Source organism: Chiloscyllium punctatum, chromosome 10, assembly GCF_047496795.1.
Source record: "Chiloscyllium punctatum isolate Juve2018m chromosome 10, sChiPun1.3, whole genome shotgun sequence".
NCBI lineage: Eukaryota > Metazoa > Chordata > Chondrichthyes > Orectolobiformes > Hemiscylliidae > Chiloscyllium > Chiloscyllium punctatum.
In genome coordinates this window covers 29,932,386-29,947,564 of record NC_092748.1, presented here as the reverse complement: position 1 = coordinate 29,947,564, position 15,179 = coordinate 29,932,386, and the positions used below count along the sequence as shown (strand labels likewise).

The 15,179-nt window shown below is 39.3% G+C and overlaps 1 protein-coding gene across 2 annotated transcripts in view; it reads left to right on the top strand.

Annotated features, from left to right (window-relative positions):
* iqca1 (IQ motif containing with AAA domain 1) overlaps window positions 1-15,179 on the top strand; it is a 155,043-nt gene that overhangs the window by 22,305 nt on the left and 117,559 nt on the right. For both annotated transcript variants that reach the window (XM_072578749.1, XM_072578748.1), the window contains exons 3-5: window positions 1,895-2,011; window positions 8,900-9,091; window positions 9,674-9,745. In XM_072578749.1, coding sequence (XP_072434850.1) covers window positions 1,895-2,011; window positions 8,900-9,091; window positions 9,674-9,745 — 381 coding nt within the window. The remainder of the gene's footprint in view (window positions 1-1,894; window positions 2,012-8,899; window positions 9,092-9,673; window positions 9,746-15,179) is intronic.

Here is a 15,179-nt window from a genome sequence, read left to right as displayed (position 1 = left end):
AAACTCTGCTTTTCTCTTCACAGATGGTGCCAACCTGCTGAGTTTCTCCAGAACTTTCTATTTTTGTTTCAGATTTCCAGAGTCCACAGTTCTTTGTTTCTGTGATCCTATTACATTTGATTGGTTGACCCTGAAAGGGATCTGCGTTTTTAACATGAACGGCACATGCCGTTATCTTACACCTTGCATCCACTGCTAGTAATCGGATAATATCACTCAAGTGTATTGCAACTATGATCAGCAGAAGCCAAATAGGCAGATGGTAGCATAGTGATATGTCATTAGATATTAATCCAAAGATCCAGGCATCTCATCATGCTACCTGGTGGAATTTCAAAAAATTATAAATCTGAAATTGAATGCTCATGTAATTAAAGTGAGCAGATTTTACATAGTTGTCAAGTATTGGCTGAATGGGTGTGGTCTGATCGCTCATCATAATCCCCACATCCATTCTCAGGTGCTATTTAATTTAAAACCCTAATAATTTGCACAAAGGTTGTAAGTTTGCTCGCTGAGCTGGAAGGTTCATTTTCAGACATTTCATGACCATACTAAGTAACATTACCAGTGAGCCTCTGGTGAAGTGCTTGTGTTATGGCCCACTTTCTATATATATGTATTTATGTTTCCTTGGGTTGGTGCTGTCATTTCCTGTGGTGATATCATTTTCTGTTTTGGTGATGTAATTTCCTGCTCCTTCTCTCAGAGGGTAGTAGATGGGAACCAAATCGATGTATTTACTGATAGAGTTCTGGTTGGAATACTGTGCTTCAAGGAATTCTCATGTGTGTCTCTGTTTGGCTTGTCATAGGATGGATGTGTTGTCCCAGTCAAAGTGGTGTTCTTCCTCATCTGTATGTAAGGATACTCGTGATAGTGGGTCATGTCATTCTGTGGCTATTTGATGCTAATGTATCCTGGTGGTTTGTTTTCTGCTTGTTTGTCCAAAGTAGCCCACAAATCCACTAACACACAAAAAGCAGCTAATGAATTTAAAAGACTCTATACAGACAACAAGCAAAACGAATGTCACTTACAAAATACTATGCAAGAACTGTAACAAACACTACATTGGACAAACAGGCAGAAGCTAGCCACCAGGATACATGAACATCAACTAGCCACAAAGAAACGTGATCCAGTATCACTAATATTTTTACATACAGATAAGGAAGGACATCTACTTTGACTGGGACAACACATCCATCCTAGGACAAGCCAAACAGAGACGTGCATGAGAATTCCTAGAAGCATGGCATTCCAACCAGAACTCTATTAACAAACCCATCCATTTGGATCCCATCTACCACCCTCTGAGGAAAAGAACAGGAAATGACATCACCAATGCAAGAAAATCTAAACACATAAATAGAAAGTGGACCATAGCACCAGTGCTTAACCGGAGGATCACTGAAAATGAATCTTCCAGCTCAGTGAGCAAACTTACATTCAAAACCTCAACCTGAACTATATATCTTCTTCAAACTCACTAATTTGCCCAATATTCAAAAGGCTACAATAAATCATACTGTATTCTTGATGAAGGGCTTTTGCCTGAAACGTCGATTTTCCTGCTCCTCGGATGCTGCCTGAACTGCTGCGCTCTTCCAGCACCACTAATCCAGAATAAAATAAATCATAGTACTAGTTGCATTACTTTGCAATTAATTTCAGTTACTATTGCCATTAAGACATAGCTCTGGGGGAGCATCATTCTGACAGTTGCATTGAATTATGTCACCTCACATATTAATTTTTAATGATTTCTGATGACTACTTAAGCTTCAAATTACATCAAAGAGATATAAAAAGATGTCCTGAGCAATGAGTACATTTTCTGAATTTGTTGATTCAAGCCTTTTGTTTACTTTTCTCAAATTCAATTTCACAGGAAGACCTAGAGATCCCCATCCCTGGATACTTTGTCAAAGATAAACTGAAAGTCTTGAAGATCAGGCAAAACATTCTCGAGCAGATATTATCAGAAACCTCACTTCCAGTGGAACAAGTTAGTAGTACATAAACAAATATGTACATCTTTACTTTTAATATTGAAAGTGTTTTTGTGTTTAATTTCTTTACATCTTGAGAATGTAAATTAAACCTGCTTTTTACAGTGTTAAAGGTGATAGCCTTCTGTCTATTATGTCCAAGTAATATGTCCATAAAGATATAAATTGGATACGTAAAAAACAGAATGTAAAATACCAATTACCTTGACACGAAATGGAGCTCAGTAGGTCAGGTGACCTTTTGTGTTTCTGAGGCATTCTATACAGACCCATGCCTAGTCAAGTCTCTGGGAAGGCACTTACCACACAGTCAACCTTCCCAGATGTTGATCACCACTTGTCTCCATTTCAATTTGACCCAGAATCACAATAACTGATTGACTTGCAGGACATATGGAGATGGGAAGTATAAATAAAGATACCTGGGGGCTATTCATAACTGAAATGCTGATAAAGTTATCAAATATTTCCATTGCAAGACAGTTGTTTAGCCTACCAAACGATTCTTGTGGACAATGGGAACACCAATAGTATGGTCGTATGATAAAACTCACAACTGCACAAAGCAACTTCTTAATTCTGATCTTTAGAAGGTGAGGGTCAGTCAGGATGGGAGGCAAAGATACCCAAATGGGAGGAGATTCTCAAACTAAGAGAGAGTGCTGTCTAGAAATTTGCCACAGGTGAAATGTGGGGCTATTCTTTCATCTTCAGGTTATGATTTCACCACAAGGGCTTGACCATAATTTTAAACTGGAAAACCCAGAAACCTGCTGTTGCATGGTGTAAGCCAGCAACGTCCAATATCTATTGTCTTTAGTGAACCAAGAGAGATTATTCTGGTCTGAAATGTTTCCAGTTACTGTCGACAACTATTAATAAAAGTGACTTGCACGGTACAACTTCTGTCATCATTTTTTCTTGTCTGTGTGACTTGTGTGAATGAGTGTTGCTGCGTTTTTATTTCGGGTACTAAGCCTTTTTTTAAATTGAAATCTGTCAGAAAGTCTGACCTGTTTCTGATATTTAAATTCTCAGCACTCAAAGTGTTAAAACATTTCTGCTTTTAAAAGCTAATTGTTGTAGTTAGTCCTAAGTGGTGGAGAAGGAGGGAACCATTCTGCCATTTCCTTTCTGTCTGTTGCTCATTTTGTTCGACAATGGGTTACACCACAGCTCTGTATTAAGCATCATCTGATGTAACATTGGCTGCAGAGGAAGGTGTATGGTTGACTCTTTTCTTGTACCCTTTTCTTCACTAGGTAGCTTTTTGTTTCTGCTTGCCTTTTTCAATACTCTACAATGGCAGCAGCCTCAAGAGATCAAGGCTGTCAATGATTGTCTCCGAGATGTCAGTGTCATTCTTTGACATTTTTTTTGCAGGATCCTAGTACTGAAGGTATGACTGTTCAGATGGATTACTGTATAATGGCTGTCATCCATTTTCTGAACACAGGAAAGGCAGGGTATATGTTATTGGCTTAGCATTTAGTGTAGGCTAATGGTATTAATATGCTCCATGACCACTTGAGTTATTGACCTTGTTCTGTTGAGAGCTGCCAAGGATATATCTAAGACAGTGAAGGTGGAAAGTGCTCAAACTTTTCTTGCAGTGTCTGATGTCCAGGTCACATCACTATTACAGGGCTGTACTGAGGAGTTGGTTTTGGTAGACTTATCTTCTGGTGTTCTCTATTAGGTTGTTAATGTTTCATGCTCTCTTATTCAGCTTGGACATAACTACTGCTTTTGCAATGCTTGTATGTGATTTCAGCATCAAATGACAGGGAGGAGTATAAAGGCAGCAGGGGAATGGTTAAGACGAAAATTAGAATAGCAAAAAGGGGACCTGACATAGCTTTTAAGTTAAGGAGAATCCAAAGAGATTCTATAAGTATGTTAAGAACAAAGGAGTAACCAGCGAGAGAATAGGGCCATTTAATGATCAACAAGGATCATTAATTTCCACATATGTGTGGAACCTTAGGAGACAGGTGAGATACTAAATGAATATTTTGCATCAGTATTTACTACGAAGAAGGAAATGGAAGCTAGGAAACATGGGGAGGCAAATATTGATCACCTGAAAGAATCCATATTACAAAAGAGGAAACACTGAGGTCTTAAAATACATAAATGTAGGTAAATCCCTGCACCTGACCAGGTGTATCCCAGAATTTTGTAGGAAGATAAGGAAGAGGTTGCTGGGTCCCATGCTGAGATAATTGTATTATCGACAGCCACAGATGAGATGCTGGAAAACTGGAGGGTGGACAATGTGGTGCCATTATTTCAGAAAGGTGGTAAGGAAAAGCCAGAGCAGTATAGATGAGTGAGCCTAATGTCAAGGGTGAGTAAGTTGGTGGAGGGGATTATGAAGGACAGGATTTACATGCATTTGGAAAGACAAAGACCTTGTGAGTGGGGAATCATGTCTCACTAACTTGATTGCATTTTTTGAAGGAGGTGACAAAGAAGCTTGAGGAAGGAAGGGCAGAAAGACATTTTAGAAGGTTCTGCAGGTAGACTGCTTAGCAAGACTAGATTACTTGAATCTGAGAAACTAGCCAATAGGATGCAAAACTGACTTGAAGATAAGAGGCAAAAGCTGGTAATGGAGGGTTGTTTTTCAGACTAGAGGCCTGTGATCAGCAGTGTGCTGCAAGGTATTGAACTGGGTCCACTATTTTCCGTCATTTATGTAAATGATTTGGATGTGAATGCAAGTGGTATGGTTAATAAGTTTTCAGATGACACCAAAATTGGTGATGTAGTGGACCATGAAGATTATCTCAGAGTACAATGGGATCTTAATCAGATGCGCCAATGGGCTGTGGAATGGCAAATGGAGTTTAATTTAGATAAATGTGAGGTATTGCATTTTGATGTGCTAAATTAGGTAGGAGTTGTACAGTTAAGGGTTGGGCCCTGAGTAGTGTGGCTGAACAGAGAGACCTAGAATTGCTGGTATAGAGTTCCTTGAAAGTGGAATCACTGGTAGACATGGTGGTGAAGAAGGGTTTGGCAAGCTTGCTTTAATTAGTCAGTGCTTTGAGTGGAGGAGTTGGGACCTTATATTGCAGCTGTGCAGGACATTGGTACGGCTACCTTTAGAACACATGTTCATTTCTGGTCTCCCTGCTGTAGGAAGGATGTTGTGAAACTTGAAAGGGTTCAGAAACAATTTACAAGGATGTTGCCTGGGTTGGAGGGTTTGAGTTATAGTGAGTGCTGAATAGGCCGGGGTTTTTGTCCCTGGAGTGTCAGAGGCTAAAGGTTGACCTTACAGAGGTTTATAAAATCATGAGGGGCATAGATAGGGTGAATAGCTCAGATCTTTTTCCCAAGGTAGGAAAGTTGAAAACCAGAGGGCAGAGATTTAAGGTGAGTGGGAAAAGATTTAAAAGGGACCTGAGGGGCAGCTTTTTCACGCAGGGGTGGTGTATGAATGGAGCAAGCTGCCAGAGAAAGTACATGAATACAAAGGATTTAGAGGGTTTTGGACCAAATGCTGGCAAATGGGATTAGATCAGTTTAGGATATCTGGATGTTGTGACAATTCGGGCTGAAGGTTCTGTTTCCATGATGCATAACTCTATGACTACATGACTGCCGGTGAACATAGAGTCCAGATATATGAAGCCACCAGCATCATAAAGTCAGTTCTGGAAGATGCCACCACGGCAACATCCTGCACTTTAATGTTTATCTTCCTGATATTGATATCAGTAAAAAAAAATATAGAATCTGTTTTTCCTTGATCACAACCTATTTTCACAAAACAGATCTGAAGAAAGGTATTTGCCTGGGAAACAGCATCGTGGATTAGTTTCCCTTGTTTTTCTTCTGCGTCTGCTGTTACTTTGAAGAGATTCAGAAACACCTCTCTCTGAAAAGTATTGCCTTGCAGAAACATAAATTTCAACACGATTGATATACATTCTCATACATTTGTGGCCAAAGGAGATTTTTTAAAAACATTGAGATCAACTTTCCAGGTGTGGGAGAGTCCACTCTGACAGCTACATTTCCCAGCCACTTTATCATTATGTATCCCACCTTTAACCTTCTTCAGTACAAATCCACCAAATGACAAGACTGGTTTTTCTTTGGTATCACGTAATAAACTTGAAACTCTTTCCTCTGTCCTGTTGTCTTTGATTTCTTTTTATTTTAGCTTCAAGTTTTTTGGCATCCACCAACAACTCTCAATGAATGGGGATGTCTGATTCAGATTCTTTTTAAAGACTTTTCTTTGGTTTTCATTTTATTGTGCAATGTTTTCAAGTTATGGCCTGTACTTGCAATTTAATGTCTGTCTAATGCATGTACTGCAAGAGCTCCTAATTGCTGCATTGAATACCCATACTCTGGGATGTAAACTTGTTCTGACACAAGTGTTATTTCTGGACCCACTTGGAATGTTCTTTCATGCTCTCCACTTTTTGTTCGTTTTGTCAGAAGCACTCACAGTGTTTGACAAGGTGCAATCCTTCCAGATAGGCTAAGGTTTTCATCAGGTAGCACATGATACTGGCTTCCTCCAAGAAAAATCCCACCGCTGATGGGAGTAGCCTTTAGATAGCCTGAACTAATTCATGACTGAGCAGGTCTTGCATTTGAATGGTTTTGTTGAAGGGGACTTAGTGAGTTGCTGTAATGTATCTTGTAGATGATATAATTGCTGTCACTGTGCATCAGGTGGAAGGATTGCATGTTTAAATTGGTGGATAGGGTGCCGATCAAGGGAGCTGCTTTTTCCATGTATTTAGTCAAATTTATTGAGCGTTGATGGAGTGCATTCACCCAGGCAAGTAGAGAGTTCTGTCACATTCCTGACTTGCGCCTTGTAATCGGTGTACCGACTTTGAGGAGGCAGGAGATGAGTTACTTACCACAGAATTTCCAGCTTCTGATTTGCTGTTGTAGCATTTATATGCATTTGTAGTATTTATATGCTAGTCCAGTTGAGTTTTCTGGTCAATCAATTCTGTGAAGTTATGCCACTAAATGTCAAGGAGAGATGGTTAAGTTCTCTCTTGTTGTGGATGGTAATTGCCTGCTAGTTGTTTGGCATGAATGTTATGAGTCATTTATCCATCCAAGCCTGAATGTGGTCCAGGTCTTTCTGGATATGGAAACAGACTACTTTGGTGGCTGAGGAGTTGCAAATGGTATGAACATTATACACTCATAAGTGAACTTCTGATCTTATGATGGAAGGGAGATCCCATTGCTAAGGTAGCTGAAGGTGCTTGGGTCTAAGCCACTAACTGGGGCATTAGATAGTACAGTTAACTTGAGGGCTTTCCATGTGGTGCAGTGGTGATATACCTCCCTCTGAGCCAGGAGGCCTGAGTTCCTGTCCCACCTCCTCCAGAGATGTATATAACATCTCTGATCCGGTTGATTAGGAAAGAAAATATACCATAAGGAACTGCTGGGACTGAGAGACCCTCAGCAACCACAACCATCTTCCTTTACACTAGGTGTGACTCAAAGCAGTGGATAACTTCTGCCAGTTTCAGTTGATTTTAATTTTGCTCAGGCTGTTTGAGTAGACTCAGTGTGATGCTGCCTTAATATCAAAAGGCAGTTGTTCTCATCTCACTCTGGAATGTCATGTTTTCCATGCATGTTTGGATCAAGGCTGTAATATGGTAGGGAGCTAAGTAGCCCAGTTAGAACCCAAACCAAGTATTAGTGAGCATGCTATTGTTTTGTAAGTGCCACATGATAAAAATATTGACAACACCTTTTTTTCACTTTATTGACGACTGAGACCACACCTGGTTTGGTCTCCAAATTTGAGGAAGGACATTCTGGCTGTTGAGGGAGTGCAGCATAGGTTCACGAGGTCAATTCCCGGAATGGCGGGACTATCAAATGTTGAAAGATTGGACCGACTGGGCTTGTATACACTTGAGTTTAGAAGGATGAGAGAGGTTCTGATTGAGACGTATAAAATTATTAACGGATTGGGCACTGTGGAGGCAGGAAGCACGTTTCTGCTGATGGGTGAGCCCAGAACCAGAGGACACAGTTTAAAAATAAGGGGTAAGCCATTTAGAACAGAGTTGAGAAGAAACTTCTTCACCCAAAGAGTAGTGGCTATATGGAATGCTGTGCCCCAGAAGGCAGTGGAGACCAAGTCTCTGGATACTTTCAAGAAAGAAATGGATAGAGCTCTTAGAGATAGTGGAATCAAGGGTTATGGGGATAAGGCAGGAACAGGATACTGATTGTGGCTGATCAGCTATGACCATAATGAATGGTGGTGCTGGCTCGAAGGGCTGAATACCCTACTCCTGCACCTATTGTCTGTTGTCTATTGAGAGTTGACTGATGAGTGGTAGGAGAAAGTGAGGTCTGCAGATGCTGGAGATCAGAGTGTGTTGCTGGAAACGCATGGCAGGTCAGGCAGCATCCAAGGAGCAGGAGCTGAGTGGTACTTGGCCAGATTAGATTTAGATCAGTCAGCCCAGTTGGCTGGATAGCTGGTTTGCAGTGCAGAGTGATGGTAACCTTATGGGCTGAGGCTACCATGAAGTTCTTTACCTTCTGAACCCCACACCTCACCTGGTTAAACCCATCACCACTTCTCTCTCTCTCTGTCTCTCTCTGATGAGAGAGCACCCTCATAATCCTCTGGGACCATGGCAATTTTACCTTTTAAACAGAATTTACTGAAAATGTTTTCTATTCATTTCAAACCTGGATGTATCTAGTGATATTACGTCAAATTTAATCTGTTATTCATTTTTTATCTTTGAATATCTGAGAACAGAATTATAAGTTTGTTCTGATATCTGATGAAATAATTTATTCTTTTACCAAGTTGAAGCTGCCTTCTCTCACTGTAACCTATTCCTTACACATTTTAGAAAAGAGTTGTCAAAGTATTGACGCTAGAAGAAGCCATTCAAGTTATTCAAATTTCTGAGCGTGCTCGACAGGGACGGCTACGGGCCAAGTTTATGCTGGAAATCCGAATGCAAGAGGAAAAGGATAGATTATCTAAACATAGAGCAGCAAGCACACTGGCTCCTGAACTAGCAGCTACTCGGATCCAAAAGGTTTTTAATATCATACAATCTTGACTTAAGAGAAGAACATAAGCATAAGGATTAAGAATGAGTAAATGATGATTAGTAGGCAACTTGTCAAATATCATTGGCATTACAATAATATTATTGGGATGAAGGCTATCTCAGGTCCAAAATAATTTATTATATTTAGTTTTGTTATCCTGGAAAGTTGGTAAAAATCCCAATTTCTTCAATTTATGATCACCACACAAAGAAAACATCATTATATGTCAGCAAAAAAACATTGTTCAATTTCTGTGTCATGACTTTAGGTTAAACAAATCCATCATACATATTATGGTGAGGTAAAAGTTTTGTTTTTAGCAAATTATTTTCATTTGTCTCTTTGGACTGAAGAATGTTACTAATGTAAAATAATAAACTGCAACTTAATTATTGACTTTTATTTAGCATATGCATTTATCATTTATGCTTGTACTTAAAACTTGAAAAGGCCGCACTCGGTCAAATTCATAGTTACGTTTCTATTTCTATCATGTAAGAAAACCACCTAAAAATCATTCCTTTCTACACAGAAGCTGTTTGCAGTAACTTTATTTGATTTTGTAGGTGTGGCGTGGATATACTGGGAGGAAAATAGCAAAGAAAGAACGTGCAGAAGAAATGATATTTATTGAAATGGTGAGTCCTAGTGATGCAATTAACAAGTAAGCATTGTCAAGCTGATATTGAAGTGAATTGCCAGTCAGTTGATTAATTAATCTGAAATTGGGTCTTGGGAAAAGATTAGGTTGCAATTCTCCAAAATAGCATGATACTTTTGAACTCTGAGCTACAATAAAACACAGTCTGAAACCACACAACAACTCTCTCTCTTCATCTGCTGGGATAAATGTGGAAGGTTAACTGTAGGTGAAATGATCGATAAATTCCAGTGGTATTTGAAATCCGTGCCATTCTGAGAGAGGGAGTCAAATGCTGGATATGGGCAGAAGATAACTAAGATTACTTTCTTTATACTTCTAATATTTGCAGACCCTAAATCTAATGTCAACTGCTTCCACAAAATTTTCACCAGAATTCCCCGCCAGTTTTGCATTATAATGCGGAGCTTTACTTGCATTACCAGTAGAAATTCTGCTAACAATTCTCCTCATGTGAATAAACAAGAAGTGAAACGTAACAATGATCTGGTAAATAGATTAAGTAAATTAACCAAATAACTAAATTAAGGGCTAAATCTAACCAAAATTTTAATTGGTAACTTATTATCTTGTTTAATCCCCACTTGAACCTTCTAAAGCTGAAATAATTAAGAAGCAGAATTAACAAAAGCTATAAAAACATTTCCAACAGCTACTACATATTATGCATTCCATAAGGAATGACTTACTTGCAGTATTCTGGCTTTCCATGGATCTATATAAGAGAAAGTGAAAGCTTTTTTTGTGAAAACCTTGTCAAGCCAGTCATACATTTCAACTGCCTCTGAATTTCTGCCTTCCTTACAATTAGTTTGGCTTCCGGCAAGGGGTAAAGGAGAAACCTGTCAGTGAATTTAGGGTTTCCTGCATTCTGCTGGGTCCCCATCTCCAGGTTCCAGCAGGTCAGATGCCACACAAATGATTAGATGATAACCCTGGGTTTATTATCTGTCTCTGAAGTCATGCAAATCTTAATTTAGTTCCCATTTTTTGCTCAGTAAAAATTAAACCAGTCTGAAACATTAAAAATTTCATAATATTGTTAGTCAATTATCTTTTCGTTAGTACCAGTTTAAAATTCATATTGAGAGTAGGGAATCTGTATCAGAAACAACTATTTTGATAAGGGCAGATTGGTCAGAGTATAAAAATAGATAGTAAGAGCTTTATATATAAAAAGAGAGAGAACAAAGTGAATATCAGGCCTTTGGAGAACAGGCTGGGGAGATAATAATGAGGAACCAGGAGCTGGCAGAAGAATTGGTTAATTACTTTTTATCACTTTTCAGGGTACAAAACATTAATAGCAATCCAGAAGTACTAACCAACCAAGGGTGTAAAGGGGAATAAATAAATGTGATAACTATCACCAGAGAAAAACTACCAGGGAAACTAATTGGGCTTCAGGCTGATAAATATTCTGAAGCTGATGGGTTGCACCCTACAATATTAAAGGAAGTAGTTACAGTGATAGTGGATGCAAAGATAGTGATTTTCCAAGAAATCTTAGAATAAGTCCCAGAGCATTGGAAAATTACCAGTTTAATACCCTTATTCAAAACAGAGGAAGACAAAACAATGGGCAACTCTTGGCAAATTAGTTTACTATCATTGTGAAAATTATTGACTCTATCATGAAAGATGTAATTGTTGAGCAATTAAACATATATAACATAATCAAACTGAATCAGTATGGCTTCATGAATGGGGCATCATGCTTGACCAAATTTATTAGAATTTTTTAAGTTAAAAAACTTGATTGATGAAGGGGAGCTATTACATTTAGTATATTTGGATTTAAAAGGCTTTTGATAAGGTACTACACATAAGCCTTCTCAATGAGGTAAGAGCTCATGGTGTTGGGTTGGATATTAGCGTGGATAGGGGATTGGCTAACTCATGAAGTTGGGATAAGGAGTGCATTTCAGGATGGAAATCTGCAACTAACAGTGCCATTGGGATCAATGCTGGTGCCAATATTACTTACAATATGTCCTAATGATTTGGATGAAGAAAGTGAATATAATGATGCCAGGTTTGTAATGAAACAAAAATAGATGCAAGGGCAAGTGGTGAGGTTGATACAAAAATCCTACAGAGGAATATAAGCATGTTGAGTGAGGAGGCAAAAACTTGGCAGATAGAATATAAAATGAGAAATGTGACATATAGTTTGACAGAAATAATAGAAGAGCTGAATATAATTTAAATGGAGAGAGTCTGCACATAATTGCATCATAGAGAGATTTAGGAGTTGTCATGTATAAATCACAAAAAGCCACCAAATTGTCCAGCAGGTAATTACAAAGCCAAATGGAATATTGGCTTTCATTTCACAAGGAATAGAGTACAGGTCATTCTGCTATAATGCGCGTTTCGTTAACGCAAATTCGCTGTAACACAGTTGATGAATTGGGGGCTCTGTTTCTAAAGTGTGAAGTTTTAAAATGTGTTTTGGCTTTAACACGATTACATTGACAACACTTTAGGTCCTGTGTCTGAAGAGCAATTTTTCTATAATGTGGGTTTGCACAAGAACTCAACCATCACGTTATAGAAGAATTACCTGTATAAAAATAGGGAAGTCTTGCTAAATCAATGCAAGGCACTAGCTGAAATGCACCTAATAATAGATATAAGAATGTATCAACTAAAAGATTTGGTAATGTTGGAGGTAATTCAGAGAAGGTTCACCAGGTTGAATCTGAGTATGGAGTGATTTTCTCATGAGGAGGGGTTCATTAGATTGGATCTGTATTCATTGGAGTTTTTAAGAATGAGCGGTAACCTTGTTGAAACTTAGAAGACACTTGCGACTTGGGAGGATGTTGGAAATGCTTCAATTAAACAAGTTCCAAATTCTGTCAGAGGTTTTGGCCCAAAACGTTGACTTTTCTGCTCCTCGGATGCTGTCTGACCTGCTATACTTTTCCAGCTTCACATCTATTGACTCCAAATTCTGTCAGACTTCAGTAAGAACATATGCAAATAGTGGAGTGTGTCAAGTATAGATGCTGTTCAAATAGCACCATATTGCTACCACATTTCCAATCCCAAGGCCTAATAAAGGTTTGACAAACCAAAAAACCTCCTGGAAAGATGCTCACTATTTAAGTAGGTGGTAACCAAACCTCTTTACAAATGGCCCCATTGCATGCATCTTTTGCTTTGGGAGGTTAGGCTGGGATCATGTTGTTCTGTCTACCTGGTATCACATTGGAATTGGCCTCCATGTTGGACCAGTGCTTGAACATACTGTTTAGAAGGTTCTCCTCAGTTATCTCGGACATTACCTCAGTTGTTTTAGAAACTGTTGGGACTGTGAAGCCTTTTCTCTATCCACTCCCATGCCCCTCCATTCTCCAATGTCATCTTTTTGCCCCATGACAATTGCAGGCTGTTCATTTCCACTCACCAAGGAAGCTGTATGCACAAAACCATTGTCAAGATGGGGACCCTGCTGAGCTCATCAATTTGAGAGCTTTGGAGCAATCAAGTACTCAGAATGAGACCGTTTGAGAGCTGTTTCAATGGGGACATATAGCCAGACATCTGTTTCTTCCAATGTGCTCATACTGAATGCTTGGCAAAGCTCCAAGTGAGTTTGCTCAGCATGGGTTCTGTTTTAACAGGTGGAAGTGGAGTGTTTTCTTTGAATGATTGATGTCTTTATGAGGCTTTTATAAGTCATTCTTTCTTATTCTGTTTTGTCAATGTCTGCATATTTATTTGGACAAACTTAAGACGTGTGAAGTGAGGGAAAGCTGATGTTGTTGATTCTACTAATATCTGACACATTTCTAATATTGCAAATTTCTGATTTCTTTTTTCACTACTTTTCTCTACTTGTCATTGGTAATAAATGGTGCATTGTTCTGCGCTGACTGCATACGAGATGCATTGTCATGGAGTGGCTATGAAAGGGATATAGAATGTGCCACGGAATGCATAGAAAGAGCTGGCGGAACATGAAGGGGCTATTTTTATGTTTCAAATGGCCTCTGAATCCAGACTGTGATTAGTTTTTTTTTCCTGAGGGATCATGAATCATGAGCCATCAGAAGCTGTCCCAGCATTACAGTGGAGCCGGCCAGGATAAGGATGCAGGTCGACTATCAGGACCCTTCTCTAGTGCTGGTGAGGAATGGGTGGGGCATGAATCGCAGAAGTGGGTTGTGTCACCATTTTAAAGTATCTTCCTAGTCTGCGCCTCTAAAATAATACAAAGACATGCAGATGCTGGAGATATGAAACGAAATTGCTGGCTAAACTTAGGTCTGGCAGCATCTGTGTGAAGAGCTCTTTGAGTCTGGTGACTCTTCAACAGAAATTCAGATATTCCATGTGCGATAGGAAAAGTGGTTTGCTCGTAACCTGTCAACATCATTGATTGTCAATGAACTGCCGTGCCCTCCCATCCCAACAACATGACCATTCAGTCCATAAGTAAAATTATACAGTTATAAATAACTGTAAAATGCCAACAATTGATTGTACTTTTCTGTCTGTGCCTACATTTTGTTTCATTATTGCTTTGCTTGAGATGACCTGGGCAGCTGCAGTCTGCTGGACTGAGGCATTGCCGAGAGGTGCTGGTACAGCTTCTTTGCTCTAGTCTATTGGAGGCTGTGGGGCTCACTGGCAGAAGGGATGAGAAATACTGACTCACTCTTTGTGCACTCAGATGTCAGTAAGTCAATTTACAGGTGCCCCTCCTCCATTTCAGTGTAATGGCTCTTCTCTGCTTCCCAGACATACATAAGGGATATCATCCAAAGTACATGAATAGTCCATTAATGTACTGAAATAACTGCACAGAGGCCAGTATACTGTCACTGGGTCACCCTTTATTTATGTGGGCACAGTACACTGGCTGTGGCCAGCCAGCTCGGAGTTAGTCTCTGAATCCCCTGTTTACATATGTCAGCTAGGGCTCCCTGATTGGCCCAGATTAACAGTTCTAGTTAAGAATCTCATAGTCAATAAGATCCACATGGTTCCAATCATGACACAAATACATCTATTTGGTGGAGAATATTCTAGACTTCCTTCTAGATTTATCAATTTCCTCCGATTAGTGAATGGCATTTCCAGTCTGAAGCAGGTTTGGAATTAGCATCGCCATATTGGGAGCTGTACAAACTGCACAGGTTGCATGCCTGCAGGATCAGGACCAACATCATTGTAGAAGCATTCGCTAGTACAGGGGGGGAGGGATTAAACTAGAGTGGCAGTTAAACGTGAACTTGAGTAGGGCAACAAAGATAGAAATGAAAGGTAGAAAAATAGAAAGCAATGATATAGTTGCAATTATAGAGTCTTGGCTGTGGAGTGATTACTGGAGGGAAGTGAACATCCAAGGGTATTCAATCTTTAGGAAGGTCAGAAATAGGTAGTGGGATGATGTTGTT